The sequence below is a fragment of the Copidosoma floridanum genome, unplaced genomic scaffold, assembly GCF_036245765.1.
Source record: "Copidosoma floridanum isolate Cflo_tuat_1 unplaced genomic scaffold, Cflo_Japanese_pri ptg000001l, whole genome shotgun sequence".
In the NCBI taxonomy this organism is placed as follows: Eukaryota; Metazoa; Arthropoda; class Insecta; order Hymenoptera; family Encyrtidae; genus Copidosoma; species Copidosoma floridanum.
The window spans coordinates 22,187,680-22,206,242 of NW_028321878.1; the positions used below are offsets into that span (position 1 = coordinate 22,187,680).

General features: G+C 33.3%; 1 protein-coding gene across 1 annotated transcript in view; it reads right to left on the minus strand.

Moving 5' to 3' along the window:
- The window catches only part of LOC106640451 (polypeptide N-acetylgalactosaminyltransferase 2-like), a 294,122-nt gene that overhangs the window by 89,048 nt on the left and 186,511 nt on the right, over positions 1-18,563 (minus strand). The window contains exons 6-7 of the mRNA XM_089589846.1: positions 15,524-15,775; positions 12,086-12,301 (exon numbers count right to left, since the gene is read on the minus strand). Coding sequence (XP_089445972.1) covers positions 12,086-12,301; positions 15,524-15,775 — 468 coding nt within the window. The remainder of the gene's footprint in view (positions 1-12,085; positions 12,302-15,523; positions 15,776-18,563) is intronic.

Genomic DNA, 18,563 nt, shown 5'->3' on the forward strand with positions numbered 1-18,563 from the left:
TCGGGAGCAGGTGGTTTTTGTTTTGGTTGGTGGTGGACCGAAAAGTGTGTTGAGGGCGTCTCGTAATTTTTTTTCGATGGATATTGATGTGGAGGTTTCATGAAAAGGATGAGTCGTGAGTGGTGGTGGGGTTTGGGTTAGGGGTGGGGGAAGGGGAATCGTAGGAAGGATAGATGTAGAGGGTGCAACGATTGGAGCCTGAGTATTTGTTGGGTACGGGAACCCCATGACCCATTGCTCCGCTCGTATCTGCTGGATTTTCGTCATTTCCAGATGTTCCTTCTTTTCCGTTTCCGTTCGTGCCACGGCAACTTGTCCTCGTTGGTCACGTGGCCCATGGGAAACTGTTTGGAGTTGCTTCTCCCTTTCCTGTAGTTTTTCTAATTTTTTTTTTTATTCTCCTTTCGGCATTCTTTCCCATCTATTAAGGGTTTGTTATTTATGTATTTATGCTTATACGGTTGATATTTGTCCCAAACTACTGACGACACTGACAACACATTTTCCCTCACCTCATGCTGTTTTATTATAATGTGAGGCGCTCGAGGTCCTCAATCGCGATGTCATTTTCGATATCGATATAATCATCGTGTGTCTCCGTTTTCGTTTCTCGCGGCGGATTTTTTGTAGGCGACTGTGATGGGTTACGTGGGCCTTCTGATGGACCAAGGTCCATTTGTGACTGGTTTAATTCTCGTAATAATGTCTCTAGGCGTTGTTTAGTCCGCTTTATTTTGCGGTTAAGCCGTTGTTGTTGTCTCTTTGTCCTCATTCTGTGTAAAGTAAGGACGCAATTCAATACCATGAAACATTCCCCTGATTTATTTTGGTCGTTAGTTAAAATAAAGGTGGAGTGATTTATAATTTTAGTGATGGTATAAGGGCCTTCATATAGTTCTGAAAATTTAGCAGTAATCCCGCTTTCCGAAAACGATACTGGGTTTGTTTTTATTAGGACTAGACTTCCCAACTTATAATCTGTGTATTTCTTTAGTGTGTTATGTTTATCTGCCCTTTTCCTTCCTTTTCTTTCAATCCTATTAGCTGCTAAGTTAACTTTATCAATGTAGGGTATTGGTGTTTTATCAGGGGCCTCGATATGCTTATGCCAAAATCGTATAGGTAAGGTGTCTAGTTGTAATTCTGTAGGGGTGTATTCTGTTGTGTCATGGTGGCTTTCATTTATACAATTTTGGATAAAATCTACCCAGTTTCCCCAATTTTTGTGTTTGTCTCTGACTAATACTCGAAAAAATCGTCCTAGCTCCCGATTCACCCGTTCAATTGTATTACTTTGTGGGTGTCGTATAGAGGAAAAACAAATTTTAATCCCGGCTTCTTCGAGTGTTTTCCGCCACTTATTCGCGGTGAACTGAGTTCCGTGATCTGATTGTATACGATTAGGTTTACCATATGTCGGGAAGTAGTGATTGAATAATTTTTTAATTGTTGTTGTCGTGTCGGCTCGCCTAATCGGATACAATACCACAAATTTCGTAAAAACATCGATTACGGCCAAAATGTGGCGCACCCCTCCCCGTGAAATGGGCAATGGTCCATAGAAATCAATCGAAATTAAATCTTTGGGTCCGTCGGGTAGGATTGGTCGTGTTTCAAAATGTGATCCCGTAGTATATATTTTTGTTCTTTGACACGTATCGCAAGTACGAAGTGTTCTTGCTGCAAATTTTTTAAATTTTGGATATGCAAAATCGTCTTTGAGCATTGCTACACATTTATTGGCCCCAATGTGTGCATATAACTCATGCACTTCTATAATAATTTCTTTGGCTAGGCATGTTGGTAGGAGAATTTTCTTTCTATGATTACATAATTGATAGAGGATTTCTCCTTCCAGTTTATACCGGGTATATTCATGTCCATTCTTTATTTTTTCTTTAATGGCGCGTATTCTTTTATCCGTTGATTGTAAGTTTGATATGTCTTTAAGTTGTTTTAATATATTGTTATCCGGTTTTCTAGTTAATATTGTAAATATATTAAATTCCTCAATCCTGTTTTGGTCCTTTTCATATGCGTATCTACTTAATGAATCGGCCGCAACGTTTTCGCTTCCCTTGATATGTGTTATTTCAAAATTATAATCCTGAATGGAAAGCATCCATCGCGTTAATCGGGCACTTAAAAATTTGCATGACATTAAATATGATAACGCACGATGGTCACATTTAATATAAACCTTGGTACCCAAAATGAAAGAACGGAATTTGTGTAATGCCCAAACGATTGCTAATAATTCAAGTTCTGTAGTAAAGTAATTTTTCTCCGCCCCTTTTATCGTACGACTGGCCATGTATACTACCCTTTCGTTTTCATCTTGATCTTTTTGGCATAGGATAGCTCCAAGTGCGATATTACTTGCATCGGTATACAATACAAAGGGTTTGTTTAAATCGGGGTGATTTAAGAATAAATCGTCGTGGAACAGTTCCTTTACTCTGTTAAAGGCCTGTAAATGCTTGTCTCCCCAATTCCAGGTTTTTTCCTTGCGGATCAATTCCAGTAATGGTTCCATTTGTCCCCAAACACTATGTGAGAATTTGGCACAAAAGGTTACTAACCCTTGAAATCCTTTGATTTCTTTGGCGTTTCTGGGTATTGGAAAGTTTTTTATTTTTTCTATTTTTTCCGGGTCGGGTTTAATACCATGTAGAGATAGCATATGTCCTACAAATTTAATTTCTTCCCGACAAAATTCGACTTTTTTAAAATTTATAGTTATATTTTCGTTTGAAATTCTTTCAAAAAGGATCCTGAGGTGGTTCAAGTGATCAGGAAATGTTTTAGACACACATAAATAATCATCTACAAAATCGATTATAAAATCTCGGATACCATTGAGTAAAAAATCAGATGCTCTAGTTAAAGCAGCGCTACTTATCTTCAAACCGAAAGGCACAACCTTGAAATGGTACGTTCTTTTTTTAAGCGAAAATGCCGTGTATTTCCGTGATTCTTTGTGCAACGGGATCTGCCAAAAGCTTGTTGTTAGATCAACGCTTGTCATTACCCCAATGTTACTACATTTCCTTAACACTTCGTCCATTTCCTCGGCTCCATCGTGATCACTTACTAGTCGTTCATTCAACTTTCGTGCATCAAGGCATATTCGTACCGAACCATCAGATTTTGAAACTATAGTAAGCGGGTTTACGTATACGCTATCCAAGTGTTCTATTATATTAAGTTTAAGCATTCGTTTAATCTCGTTATCGACCTTTTCTTTTAGCTTGGTGGATACAGGGTAAGGGAATAAAAAGTAAGGTTCATCATTAGTGACTTTCAATTTGTATGTGTATGACTTAAATTGTCCCGGTTCTTTACGAAAAATATGTCTATAATGTTTTATTAAGCATTCAAGTTGGTTCTTCTGTGTATTATTAATGTTTTTTAGCTTTCGTAATTTCTCAGATATCTCGTCATCAGATATTTGTAAATCTGTAACCAGAACCTCATCATTGGAATTACTGAGCTCTGATTCGTTTTGGATAAATTCTATTGTGTCTAGTTCTTTTTTATATGTATTAAATTGTATTACCTTATGTTTATGTTCGTAAGGGAAAATAATTTCGTCTTTGTCTAAGTGGATTTCTACTTTATTTTTCTTTAAAAAATCAATTCCTAGTATCACCGATATTAGTACCGATAGTATTTCACCGATAAAACCGCATGCTTGGAATCCAATTACCGGAAGGGTAGGGAAAATTTTCCATGCATCGTTATATTTTTCATAAGTGTCTTCAGATATACATGTGAGTTTACTCCCCGTATCTATTAAGGCCTCTAGTTCAACGCCTTTTATCTCAATATTGATTTCCGGGCATAAAAAAGCTTTATTGGTTAACTGATTTTCGCTGTGTGGTTCTTCTAGTAGTGTCTGTCTTAAATCATCGAATACTGTATGTATTTCTGGTTTGACTACTGAACAACTTTTTATTTGATTTTTATGGCAAATTGAGTAGGAATGGCATGCATTTGTAACAATATTAGACTTATTCTCCTCAGTCACTTTTTTTTCAAGCTGGTTATCAAATGGAACCAAAACTGTATATGTACGAGGTATCAAACATTCTTGAGCCTTGATAAGTAGATTCCCTTGATTATTGTTAATTTTCGACATTATTTTTAAATTTTTATTTCCATGTGGTAGCGTGGTAGTGTGTAAGGTGTTTATGTTATTTTTTTGTTCGGGCTTGGATTCATAATTTTTTAATATACTTGTCTTTGTAATGCCCCCTCTGATCGTTGTATCCCATGAAGTATAGGTTTGATAATCTTCAGGGGTTTGGGATACAACGTCTATTCGTTTTCCTGATTTGGGATCTCTTCAATTAAATTTATTTGAGTTCCCTGTGTCCCTCGATTGTATGAGCTACTTTGTGGTCTTTCTACGTATGGTCGATTGGAATTATTATTGTTGTTGTTAGTTTGTTGACCTGAGTTCGTATTTCGGTTTATGGTGGTATTATTTGTATTGTTACCGCGGTCACGCCAATTGCTATTGGGAGGGTTTGGTGTTGAGGCTCGGAAGTTGCTATGATTCCGCGTAGGGCTTGAGTTTATTTGTCTCCCGGAATCTATGTATGAATTTTCTCGAATCGAAATTGAGCTATTTAACGCGCCTACTGCATCCATAGAATCTAAGAGTTTTATGAGATCGTCAATTTTGTTAATTCCCCGAAGAATTATAGACTGCTGTACGACTTCGTCAAAATGATTTGCGAATTTCTCAACGGCCTCCGCTTCAGTGGGTGGTGCTGATAACATTTTCACGTAACTATACAAATTTAACACGTATTCACTACGGCTCATATTATTAGTGGCTTCGTATGCATTCCATTCGAGCGCTCGACGAACTTTAGCTTGTACCGTCGCGTTCCAATATTTGTTCAAAAATAAAGTTTCAAAATCATTCATGGAATTTATTCTTTCTTCGATGTGCTCAAACCAATCAAGTGCCGGGCCTTTTAATGCTTGAGATAATACTAATTTAATCGTGTCAGTTTCTATGGAAGTTATTTCAATGTAAGTTTTTAAGGCTTTAAGGAATTTGATTGGTCGATCACTTGCAGCTGCGCTAAAAGTGGGTAAATCTACTTTCAATTGAGAAACTCCTCTGCCTTGTACGTTATTTAATTTTCGGGTGATGATCGATTCCACGTCTTTTTTGTGTTGGGCGATAGCCTCGTATATGCGATCATCTTCCTGTTCTAAATTGACTATGGCTTGTGTTTGTGCCGTGACTGTTTGATTGAGTTTTTGGAATGTTTGTGTTGTTTTCCCTATGTTTAGTGCGAGTTGATCGAATTGTTTATTTAAGTTATCGAGTATTTCTGATTGTCTAATAAGTTCTGCCTGACGTAGTGCGTTTTTAGTACGTATTTGATTTTGTGTTTGTGTGAGTCGTTCTATATGGGTCTCCAGTGCATCGTACGTATGTGTAAGTCGCATCGTTTGTTCTTTCAGTGTGTTCGTTTGTGTGATGACTTTATTTACTTTGTCAATAATTTGTTCCGAATTATTCTCGGGGTTGAAAGGTAGGATTTCAGCCATTAGCTGCTTTTGGACCCCTATGACCTCGAAAATATTTCCATCATTTCCACCCACTGTATTTGGCTGAGGTGACTCCTCTAATGGAAAAATTCCACTTAAGTTATCTTCGTTTTCCCCGTGGATCTGAGCCGTTACTTGTTGTGTTTCTTCATTATTGCCCCCTCGTCGTGTTTTAACCATTTTTAAGGCAAACGAATAATATAAAACTTTTAATAAAATTTAATAATGTGTTTATTTATAATATAATACAAGCCAAAGTGGTACTAAACTTTTCTGTGACTTTATGATCACTTTTCAAATTCTCTATCGATTCAAATTCGTTTGGAAAATCCCGTAGTGCTCGATAATTCGGGAGTTTTTTATAAATATGTGTAATTTCCGAATCAAGGAAGGTAAAGTATCTGTTAAAATTACAATCAGTTAAATAAAATTTGTTGAGTTCGTTGGCTATTTGAGTAAGGTCTTTTTGTCGGACTAATTTTAATTTATTTATTTTTCTGTTAATAGTATCTATGACTGGCTCTAGGGAATATATGTGTGTGATTTGTGCTTCGAGTTCTAGTAGTTGTTGTTTTTGTATAGCGTTTTCTCTCTCGAGCTCCTCAATTCGTCGCACTATTGCCTGATAATGGAGCCCAGAGTACGCAGTTGGCTTATTATTCGCCTTGGATTTTGGCATCTACAACATATTGCGGGGAAACTAATATAAATTTTTTGCACCCATTCAAACACTCCCTCTTACAATTGCGAGTCCCACCAGGGGTACCATTTACAACTTCCTTTTCTTTGTGTATAACCCCGGTTAATTTGTGGTAGTAACAATCGGCTAAGAATATTATCTGTACCGAGGAAACTCTAAGATTAGGAACCAACATACAAACAATGATTGTGTTTATATGTCGGAGGGCGGGTTCGTGGCCCTGTGTAAAAGAGCGAAATTGCTCAACTTTGCCGATTATATACAATACTTAGAAAAAATTTATTATCAAGTTTCAAAATTTATCTGTTGAATAATCAATTAATTCCTGCACCATATACAGCAATTGTTCATTGATTATTACTTTATTGAGTTTTCCTGAATATTTCCTTAATTTAATCAATTCAATAATTTAATATCTTTTTTAACTTATTCAATATTTTTCTAATCTAATATCTTTTTTTATTTTATTCCTGTCCCTTTTTGGGGTTCAGATAATATTCTCAGTTTATTAAATGATTTCAAATCTTAACAGCTATTTTCTAGTTTTTATCTTAAACTATAAAAAGGAACTCGCAATCTTATATGGAGGGGAAGGTTTGCTTAAATAAGTACAATCAATTTATTTTTAATTATCTTATATTTATTCAATCATATGATTCTAAGGAAATTATATCTTAAATTTTTACATGTATTAATTTTATTTGAGTGTTCGCAATTTTTTACGTTAATAAAAAAAAAACAATATATACTATACTCGACAATTCACTTAAAATTTATCCGCCTTTTTAATAGAAAATTTTACAAAATGACAATTTGAAATTTCCCTCTTTAGTATCTCTGCTTGAACACGTTAGGTTAGACTAATACGAAATTTTATTACAGCCGCGGAAAGTTAGTGTCAGGTAACTACCTATCCGACCAAGTCACGTAAGGTTAGGTCGTTCTCAGGGCCCTTGGGTGTCTTGAGCACTGCTCAAGTCATCAACCCAGGAACTTCGCCTAAGAACGTGATCGCTAACCCTAGTGCCTCGACTACTTGGGGGTGCGTCGTCTCCACGCTTAAAGCGGTCGAGCACCGAAAGTCCAAGTAGGTACCGGTTAGTGGAAGTGTTACCTTGGTGATGGTGTACACACTTACTTTTCAGCTATCGGCCTTCGTACTTCGTCTCTTCCTCTCTTCGTCTCTTTCTCTCCCTTCGTGCTCGTCGCGGTATGGTACCGGTGCACGGGAAAGTTCCAGGTCTGGGTGAGCAACGGATATACCGCGTCCCAGGGTCGCTGGAAGATGAACTGCCTTTGCATTGCGCAATGGTGCCTTTTATGCTAACGTTATTTCCTTTTGAGTAGCAGATTTTCCCGCACTCTAGCGTTTTCTTAACGTACTAGACGCACATTCCCCGCGCGCGGCGTTCAAATTTGAATTTGAAAATAGGAATTTTTTTTATAAAATGAAATATATGTATGTACAAAAAATTTGAATTGTCTATTAGACGGATTTTTTATTATAAGAAAATACAATAAATAAAAGAATATAAGTATAAATGTAAAGCGTGTATTATAAATTCTAGATCGTAGAAGTGCCCCCTTGCAATACACGTTGCTGAAATGAGCATTCATAGTTTTACTGCAAAATTGAAGTGAGCTGTCGTTATTTCGGACCCCACCCAAACTACTTTATATTTCTAAGTCGGTATTTTTGTTTGATAAAACAAATGAACTCTCATTTCCAAAAATGTTTAAGGTGACTCGGGACAGCATCGAAAACAGTGTTAAACAAATTATTATTTGAAACAAAAAATTTCTCTTCATTCTACTAGACCTTTTATAAAAAAAAAACAAACAAAAATGTATGAGTTGAAGTGATAAATTAACAAAAATTAATTATTCTTATATAGTGATTAAATCATGTATGTCCTACTTTACCATAAAAGTTAAATAACTTCAGCTTTAGCGGGTCAGAATTGAGTACGCACTTGTTTTCGAATAATTCCACAAATATAAACGTTTTCTCGTACTTTCTAATGTTACTGGAGTTAGAGATATCACAAACATTAAAGTTTGGTAGAATTGTCAATGTAAGTTATGTGTATTAAGGAGAATTTAAATCATAACCTCAAATTTTTCGTGCGCGATTGTCTTCTATGCGGTGGCAGAGAAAATATGGATTTGTATTCAAAAACTATTTAAAAAATTGAATCTCACATTTTTCGACTACCTATCACTAAAATTTAGATTCAGAACGTGACAATACGTAATGTAAGTGAAGATACACTCTCCCCATTTCAAACAACTTTTATCAGTTTGTAGGCTAAAGTAAGCTTCAGTTCTTATTGTTTTATCTATAAATAGTTAGTTTATCTAGGAATAATCACTGTAATAGCAATATGGACTAGATTACATGTAATTAAATTGGAAATTGGGCGTTTGTCCAGAATTAGCTTAATCGATGTCCCGAATTACCTTAACTAAGTGTGTCCTGTTACAGTTGAATTAGACATAAGTTTAAAAATTTGATTTTTAAACACTTATAAAAGAACAAATCAATAATTTTTTTTTTAATTGATAGAAAAAAAATGTGCGCTAACGGTTGAAAACATTGATTTTACATACTATTGTGATATAGTTTTTGAAAAACCGAGGATGATAATTTCACACCGTCAAAAGTGTCCTGATACACCTCAATTTACCTTATATTAATACTCCATCTGTTGTACTAAATAAAGTTAAGGTTAATACACGCTCTATCTTGTCATTTCGTGAACTGCTTCGTATCTCCGTTATCCTCGAGCACCGAGGTTTGGCTCACCTACGATAATCCCCAAGTATATCATTTCAGCAGTCTTCCAAAATTAAAACTAATTTTTAACCACCCTTGAACTTCGAGATAATTGATTTTTTTTGCCCTTTGTTATTTCCAACCAAATACGATATACTTATGTAAAAGGGTTCAACAGCAATGTGACTAAAAGACTTATGCTAATGATAGACTATACTTTGAGTATGAATGTAAGATTCTAAATGTCAAGAATCATGCTGGTGAGTCATAGATGATAATTTTGAGAAAATTGATATTTCGCCTCAATTATTTATTTATAATTTTTCAATCGTGTGAACAATAATATATTATTGCTATCAGTTGTTATGAAGGTATGTATATATAATGAATTCTGCATTCCTAAGATCGTGCTGGCTAGAGTTGTAACCTTTTTTTTTAATAATCGATATTTCCCCCTATTGTATTTGTTTATCACTTTCTTATTTATAATAGATTAGTACTTAATTTAAATGACGTACATAATATTAACTTAAAATTATAGTTTTGTGTTGGGACCGACCCTAAAAATTTTTTTTCTACCATCTCATGGGACCCCTTGTCACCACCTACTTGCCAATGACTCCATCCGCCATTTTCGGTTTATCCATTGCCTGCTAGCTACTGTCTAATAACCAATACTAATATAAAATCATTTTTTGTCTAAGTCATACCTTTATAGGCATGTTCTGTGCTATAGTAAGGTTCGTAATTTTTTGTTAATTTGTATGTTCATTGATTGTTAATGGATTGTTTTGGTTCGACTATAAGTTACACCCATTAATACGTTATTCACTTAATTAAACTTTTTTTTTTTAAACTTAACAAACCTTTTCTTAAAGTAGCAGCTATTATACGTATAAGCAAATATTTATTTAATTTTTATAATTGGGTTATTTTTAAAAAAATAATTGTTTCAATTTTTCTTATATTTTTAGTTTTTCTTAATTTTTCTTATATTTTCTTTAAAGTTTTCATTTTTTTTTCGTCATTGTTTTATTCATACGAGGTTTTATAGATGGATATGAGATTTTCATTTAGGCTTATTCTTTCTAAATTGTTTCATTTGTGAATAAGGTAATTTTTTAATTCAAGCTACATTCATTGGCATGTAATACTACCTTAGTTTAAGTAACGCAGTCCTACAAAGTCTTTTTTAAAGCCTTTAGTGTGTGTGTATAGGTGTGTGTGCTCGTATGTGTATGAATAGTGTGGGTTTTATATTCACCGTAAGAATAACCTCAGTGCCCCCCCACTCGTGGTCAAAGTTGGAATTCTGAAGGTACGGAAACGTTTTTTTTTTTTTTGTATGATAGTTAACAAACATAAGCTTACGGAAATGTTATTATACTATCAATTATAATATTCTGAGAACCAAAAAGCTTAGTGGTTCACAACATTATTACACTCTTTTAATCAGTGAGTATAAGTCTAATCTTACAATTATATAAAGAGACAGCGTTTGTTTGTATGCTTGCAAAAACCTTAAAATCTACTGAACTAATCGATCCGTAAGTTTGACAGAAGTTCAGTGACAACTTCTAATGTGTCATAAGCTATTATAATGAATTATAACTTCAATAGAAACGTTGTTATGTTACTTATAAAAACTAACTGTAAAACAGCTCTGAAAGGGAGTTTTAACTTTTGATCACTAGAAGGTGAGTGGTTATGTTTTCAATATAACTTTACATTGACTGAGCCGCTCCCGTCATCAATTTTATGGAGTTACTTTAATGAGTAAAAGTTCGTAGTAAGCTTCAGTAACGTGTGACATGCACTTCAGCACATAGTCGATGTTGAGTGATAACACATTTCCTGAAACTTCATATCTCATGAAACTTTGACCGTTCCTGAGAGTATATGGTAAGGAAAAAAGCTTCAATATATAATTATATAATTTGGCTTTTTTTTTGTTTTCTCAGCTTCTCCTCCATTCCAACTAAAAAGTATTTTGTTTTTTCAATTTGTATAGTTAAAATATATCCTAAAACTCAAATACATCCTAAAAGAATTAGTATCACGTAACTGTCGACAGAATACGCCGTGATCTGATTAGTCGTAAGGGACGAAAGGTGGTACATTTAAATGTACAAATGAGATTAAGTAGACAAGCGCTGACTACATCTTGCGCTCTACAGGCTAATCAAGATTGTTTTATTCGTTTGAGCTTAGATTTATTTTTAAAATTCAATCATTGAATTTAGTTAAAATAATTATTAGAAATATGTTTCATCAAAAAAGTTTGGAGGGTTGGCGCGCGGAGCGCGCAGGAGACGAAGCCACCTAACATTCTAAACATTCATGGATAAGAAGTGGACAAAGCCACGGTAAAATTTCCTACGTTGTACATTCTATAAACATTTGGATTATACAGAAGTGTTGTAGGAAGATATATTTCAATACAAATATTTCAAACATTTTATACAACGCAGGCGAAGCCACGTCGTGGTACGCTAGAAACTTACAAAATTATACTTTTAGTTTCCTAGTTCAATCTATGAACAGAAATATTACAGAACTCCGACTGATCGATAACCACTAGTTCGTCTGACACACAAGTACGATGCGCGTAGAGCAGAAGAAATCACTGCTTTGGTACTTCTAATATTTATTTGTTTACGATTACTGACTAAATCTGAACAATCTAAATTATGACACCATTTTTTTCTCTCTAACTCCTATTTTTCATACTCATACACATGTAGTTAATTATATGTCTTTAATTTGACAATATAATATAATTTGTGTATAAAAATAAATTTTTTAATAGGGGTGAATAACAAAAATCTCGAGGACAGCGGGTTTATAAATAATCATGTGAGTTTGTGGGGTGCAAATTGAAAACACAAAAATCTGTTTTTATGTAGGGAGATTTGAATGAGCACAAGTAAATGTAATAAAAGCATGTAATTTTATGCAAATAAGGTTATAAGCTAAAAGAAAAAAAAGCCAACCGATTGTAAAAAAAAAGTTAAAAATACCAAAATACAACTTACCAAGATTTTCGCCACCCCAAACATCCATTTGTGTGTCGTATTTGCCCAATTTCTCAAAGTAGACTTTGTTTATGACAAACAGACCCCCAGCAATCATTGGTGTCCTGATGGCCTGAGTTGGATCTTTTTGGCGAACCTGGCGCTCAGCTTGACTTAAATACTCCCACTTAAAGACAAGACTCCAATCAAAGCCACCTCTTAGATCAGCTGAGGCACCTATGACAGTCATGACCCCAGACGCACCATTATACTCAATTACCATAATTAAAAAACAAACAGAAACTATTTTAATAGTAAAGTATTGGCCTATCAGAATGAGATAAGACAGATTCTTTTCTGATGATTTTTTAGTGACATTTAAAAATTATATAAATACACCAACGATGTTTTTTTTGTTTATTTTTCCTGACATAATTTGCGTTTTTCATATTTCACCGTTAATTGTTTTACATAAATGACTTAATACATATTTGTTTTATGAGGAATAAGTTTCAAGTGAATTATTTTTAAAAAAATATGAAATCAGATTGAAGTTGATTTAGTACATGAGCAAAAGACTAGTTGATAACCAAGTAGGGAGTTAAATAATCACTAGAAGCAATTGACACAGAAAACTTATAATTTGCTAACTTTGTGATTATGCAACTTATGGCGACAAGATAAAGTGCAAAACTAAGTGTTATTAAATATACTGACTCTATTAAGACAGACTAATAAAAATTAATAGAAAAGTGCGTTGGAAGAAACGAAGAGTCCACAAAGAATTTCATCGTATACTATATAACAATTATAGGGCTAAATAGTTCTAGTGAATTTTGTCGTATATAATCCATAAAACTATTTTACAAGTTGCGTTCACGATAAAACTTGCAAAAACGTATAAAAAAAAGGGGAATTTTCTATGAATAAGCTGAATGTTGCATTTGTAAGGTAAATATAAATGTTTATTTTATTTGTGTGCATACATTGAGAAAAGTGGTGTTAGAAAAAGTATTATAACTATGATTAAAATTACTATATTTTTAAAAAAAGTTGAAACATACTTATCATAATAATTACTATGCTACAAAGTAAAAATAGATTAGGGTAGCTGTGGGTATTCTTGGCACTGCTCCAGTTACTGGCAGTTAACAGAAAACTATCAATATGAAACAATAACTGACTAATAAAAAATGCGCAAAATATATTTTTTTTTTATAAACTATATTAACATAAAATTATTATTGAATAGATACATTCGTAAAAGAAGTTTTAATTATTTTAGTAACAAAAAATTAAGAGGTGTTAGAATTTATTGAGAAATGTATACTTCGGCTGCCAGATCGACTATTCAAAAATTTGTTAAAATAGAAATAATTATCGTAAAACCTCAGCATATAAAATATAATAATGAAAGGACACCTATTTTTTTATTTATAATAAGTAAAATGACCTGTAAACGTCTTTTTTTTCATACAACATTGATGCTAGTATCTGCCAGTAAATTTTCGTAGAAATTCGGCCAGTAAATAAAGTAAAAGTTCAAATTTTTACACTATCTGACGGCCCGTAATAGGTGCATACTGCCAGTAATATATGCATTTTGATCAATCATTAAAATACTTATTAAAATTAAAATACGATATTATAGACTTTAACAATTTTTTTTTTTTTTTACTTTTAAAATAAAAAATGTTGATAAAAAAGTTTTTAACCCACACATTACATAATTTACCTTTTTTTTATCACAGATTTAAGTGACTGCAAATAAAAAAGTGTTAGTAACACCTACAGTTACCCTATGTCGAAATTTGCTTTATAACAAAATAGTTTTTACCTCTGTCCTTCAGCTTCCAAATAAGGCTCCATAACCACAAGACCACGATATTCTATATGCTTGTTAGCATCGATAAAGTACGTGTGGGAACGTGTGCTATTTATGATACACACAATAAAGTTGAAAATCGAAAGGTTTCCTGCAGACCATGTGGTATTAATCATAACATATAACTAGTCGATTCAAAATTATTTGTCTGTACGTATTTAAACTTGATTTCAAACCCGTATGAATAAAAAAAATCTGTTTCACGTAATGTTTACGTTAGTACAACTTTAAATTTGAAACTCAATAGGCGTGTATACCTGTAGGTGATCTACCATCTCACTCAATTGATAAAAACGTCACATAAAATGACTTTTGAACATAGTAATTTTTAGTATACTGATTAGCAATGCAGTGGTATTAGAAATTTCACTGTGTCACATAGTAAAATCTACTTTAGAATGTGGGACATTTTCAAATGATTACAATAAAATTTACTATGTTGCATAAATTATACTATCATCAATTTATACTATGATATTAGACATAGTAATTTTTATTATGTTGTGTAATAATTTTTTTAAGAGCTGCTACATAGTGATAGTTATTATCATTTAGAATATGGTACAAATTTTTATAAACTTATAAACTTGCATCATCAGGAGAGTATGTCTTAGCTTTCCTCAAAAATATAGCAATTTTTAGTATAGTTATAATACAATTTTAACATCACTTTTCTTAGTGTCGTAATTTTGGTACCACATTAATTGTGTTTTTTATAGGTGGAGGACCACTCAATATAATTGCCACTTTAATCAAAGAGTGACAACTCGTTTGTTTTTGGGAAAAGTAAATATAAGTGCGTAGTACACTATTAAAATTAAATATGATCTCAAAAAATTAAACTTTAAATTACAAGTACGCTCAATCATAGAGTGATGGAAATACAGAAGTATAATGAGGTGAATGAATAAATTATTAATTTTAATAATAATGCATACTCAAAAAATCACCATATTTGGACAAGCTGTAGTAAAAAAATTAAAATTCGTCTATTAAGCACAACTAGCTTTTCGTGAGGGTAAGACTGGGATCGTGTAAGGAGGGTGGTGAGTGATGCCTTGTGATTATATATATATATATATATATATATATATATATATATATATATATATACACATTATATATATTATATATAAGTCTTAATTCTTATCAATTATTTATGGGTCAGTGCATAAGGACACGATCAGTAAGAGCTAATCAAGGAGTGAGAATAAAAACTCCAAAATGTTGGAAGTTTGTTTCAGTAACGTTTCTTAATTTTTATAGTATAATATGAACGATGAATGAAGGAAAACATGGTATTTAATATGTCAAAAAATTGAAAACGTTTGTCTACTCTCACGACTACAAATTTCATTGTTCAGCAATAAATTCCTTGACTGTCACCGAATTTTTTTTTTTCTATATGATTACATAGAAGCAAATATACATCAACTATTAATGACTTGAGTTATCTATTAACAAATATTTTCATAGTGTTTAATTAAAATCTTTAACCGTTTTTCACAAATCATTTAAGAACGGCCATGATTTTTTCTGTCTGTATGAAATAAAAATTATTTAAGCTTACTTACCGATGTACTGAAAGTTGTCCATGCTAATGACGTCAATGACAGGACAGACGACTCGGCTTGGATCGTCAGCAATCCTTTCCAGCAGTGGCTCCAACCAGTCGACATTACATTCACAGTGTGAATCTAGAAATGTTAGCACGCCTGCTGTAGCTGCACCAGCTCCCTTTACTCGTGATCTCATTAAGCCCTCACGCTTCTCGTTTCTTATGACGCGTACCTTATGGATCTTAGCCAGCTCATCTCCATCTTCAGCTGTGGAAGTAAAAGTATTTATTATGATACAAGGGAAGTACATTAGTTGTGATGAGGCAACTATAGCTAGCTTATGTTCTTTACAATCGTTCATGCTTCTACCTATCTGGTACCACTGTGTCGTGGATAAATATATTTATTGTGTATGACGTTCTGCATGTCAGACAGTACAATATCTTACATTATGGTTACTATATGAAATTGCCTTATACGCATCAAGAGGATTTATAATTACAGTTTTAAAGATCTTTGATACCATTAAAGAGTTGGATCAAGTTGGGAGCAAGTTGTGTCTAAAACGTAACTACAATATTGATAACAATATAAAATAATGATGGTACTAGATTTTCTCACTGCTTGTGAATCAGTTGACCTTCGACTGAAAAAATATCATTAGAACATCTGCTGACAGCTTTAGTCTAGTCATCTCAGCCATATAACGTAGTGAAACTTTTACATGATCGTAACAGTAAAAATGTTACTGTCAGTATTATTAAGAATACTGTGATGGAAATCACTATGGTATGACAGCAAGTTTAAGTAGAATGTACGTGGTCATAAGTACTGTAATATTATATTTTCAGTGTTTGATTGATCCTTCCTGTTTCGAGTTTTTTAACTGCACTACCCTGCCCTTGGCTAGATACAATTCTTGCTGATGACAATGATAACGTATCGAGTGGACGTAATTTCTAGTCATACTTTTGAATTCACCACGATGTTATAAATGTGGACTTAGAATTTTTATCTTAATAAGCATCATGCTTTTTTGCAATTTTATATAATTCATACTATTTGTTTTCGTGTACAACGTGAAATGAGCTAAATTAAATAATCCATTTTTTTAATACTTCTGAGTTATTATTCATACAGAAATTAGAATTCATACAAAGTCCTTTCATGAAGGTATTAAGATCGGCCCTGGATATTTTGTGGTTCTTAAGGAATACTCAAATTATAAAGGACCTCAACATCGTTTCTGCAATTAAAGCAGCCCTTGTTCTCGCATTCAGAATCCATTTTGCGCTCGCAAACATCCAGCCTGGTCTCTTCAACCTTATAAGACATCTATGCACTCTTGCGCATAACCGCAAGGACCCCCAGAATACTCTTAATCTTAAATCTTCCATGCTTTTATTGGGCGCATCTTCATGACTCACTGAATAAACCTGACTTCAATTTCGTATGCTCCCCTCAGGAGCACCATGTGTCCGCTACATCTTCTACAGCCTCAACTCAGTACAACATTTACACTAATCACAAGTACGTCTCCAAACACACAATAGATAGCAGACTTATACATCACTCGCACATAACATCATAATTTAAGCTCCTCCAGCTCTATTCTAGCGCAAGCCAATATTGGAGCTTCGCCCAGATAAGTGAGTGCCCCTCCTCTTATTCCTATGAGAGCGAGCTGGCCTCCAAAATTCTCTGTTATTTTCCATTTTCCTTCTTCTCTTAGGTTCCTTTCGTCTTCTAAGTGAGTTGTACTAAGGGTCAGTTTTTAGTCAGTAGGCTGACCGAGTGAATCTGACACTACCAACAGAATAGCCGGGGTGTCTATCAAGCGTTTTCCCTCCTCACTTCATAAAAAAAAAAAAACTTGAATAGAATGTTCCAACGTAACTCATCAATATTATAAATAAATAAAACCATCAGAGTTCCTTCAAGAGTATTAAATGCTGCATAGAAGCTCAGAAAAATTATATCAATATTTAAAGAATTTGTAATAAAAAGGTTATACATTAATTAAATTATGTACGATTATCACAGACTCTAGTGAAAATAAAACTTCGATAGAAAAATTATGTCTTGTCTTAAGGAAAATGAACCTTTAGGCGTCATATATAATATTTTATCACTACTTAACACAATGTTAAAAGGTTTAGATACAACTGAATGAAAATGGATAAAATTTTAAATTATCATTAGTTAAACAAAAGTTTACTTCGAATTAATGCATTCTTATAAAAAAATATAGTCATGGATATCTTACATGCATCTTATAGTCATATATATATACATCTTACAAATCTAATTATAATAAACGAGTTCTTTGGAAACATATAACAATATGTGTATGGATATGAGAAATCCACAAATACCTAATATCCCAGATTTGCCCATCAAAAAAATTTGTTTTTAAACAGGCAACAAATTTGGGATATTTTTTTATGGATTCTCTCATTTACATTTCAATTTTTTTCTGGTATACTGATGCAAGGTACATCATAATCTTGCAATACGCTTATAAGTTCAGTCTCTTCTTCTACAATATTTTGTTCACTAGATGTTTCTGAAGTCTTATTGTACGCAGTCTTATAGTTACAATAAAGGATCACCGCTGGCGAAGGAACAAAATCTTTACACCAAATCTTGGGCAAGTAGAATTTCATTCGAATTCTCAAAATTGAATCTAACAATTTTAGTAACATCCGATTTCGGCATTTAGTTTTTACTGCATTCATTACAGGAAAAACGCGTTGACCTCCAGCACTTTTATGTGTATATACCACAGGCCAAAAGTCATAACTACTATCTACTGCGTTTTTACCGTACAAAGCGACCCAATCTACTGTGACAAGCTTATTCCATTGATTTTCTGTTAATCCAAGTTTTTTAGCATCCATAAATAAGTTTTGAAATGGCAAATCAGAAGATTTTGGTCTCAAAGTATGAGACAAGCAAACAGTTGGCGATAAAAATCGTAATTTTTTATACATTTCTATATTATCGGGCAATCTTTTTGATGATTCTAGCAGAAGACTTTTGATAAAAGTATATG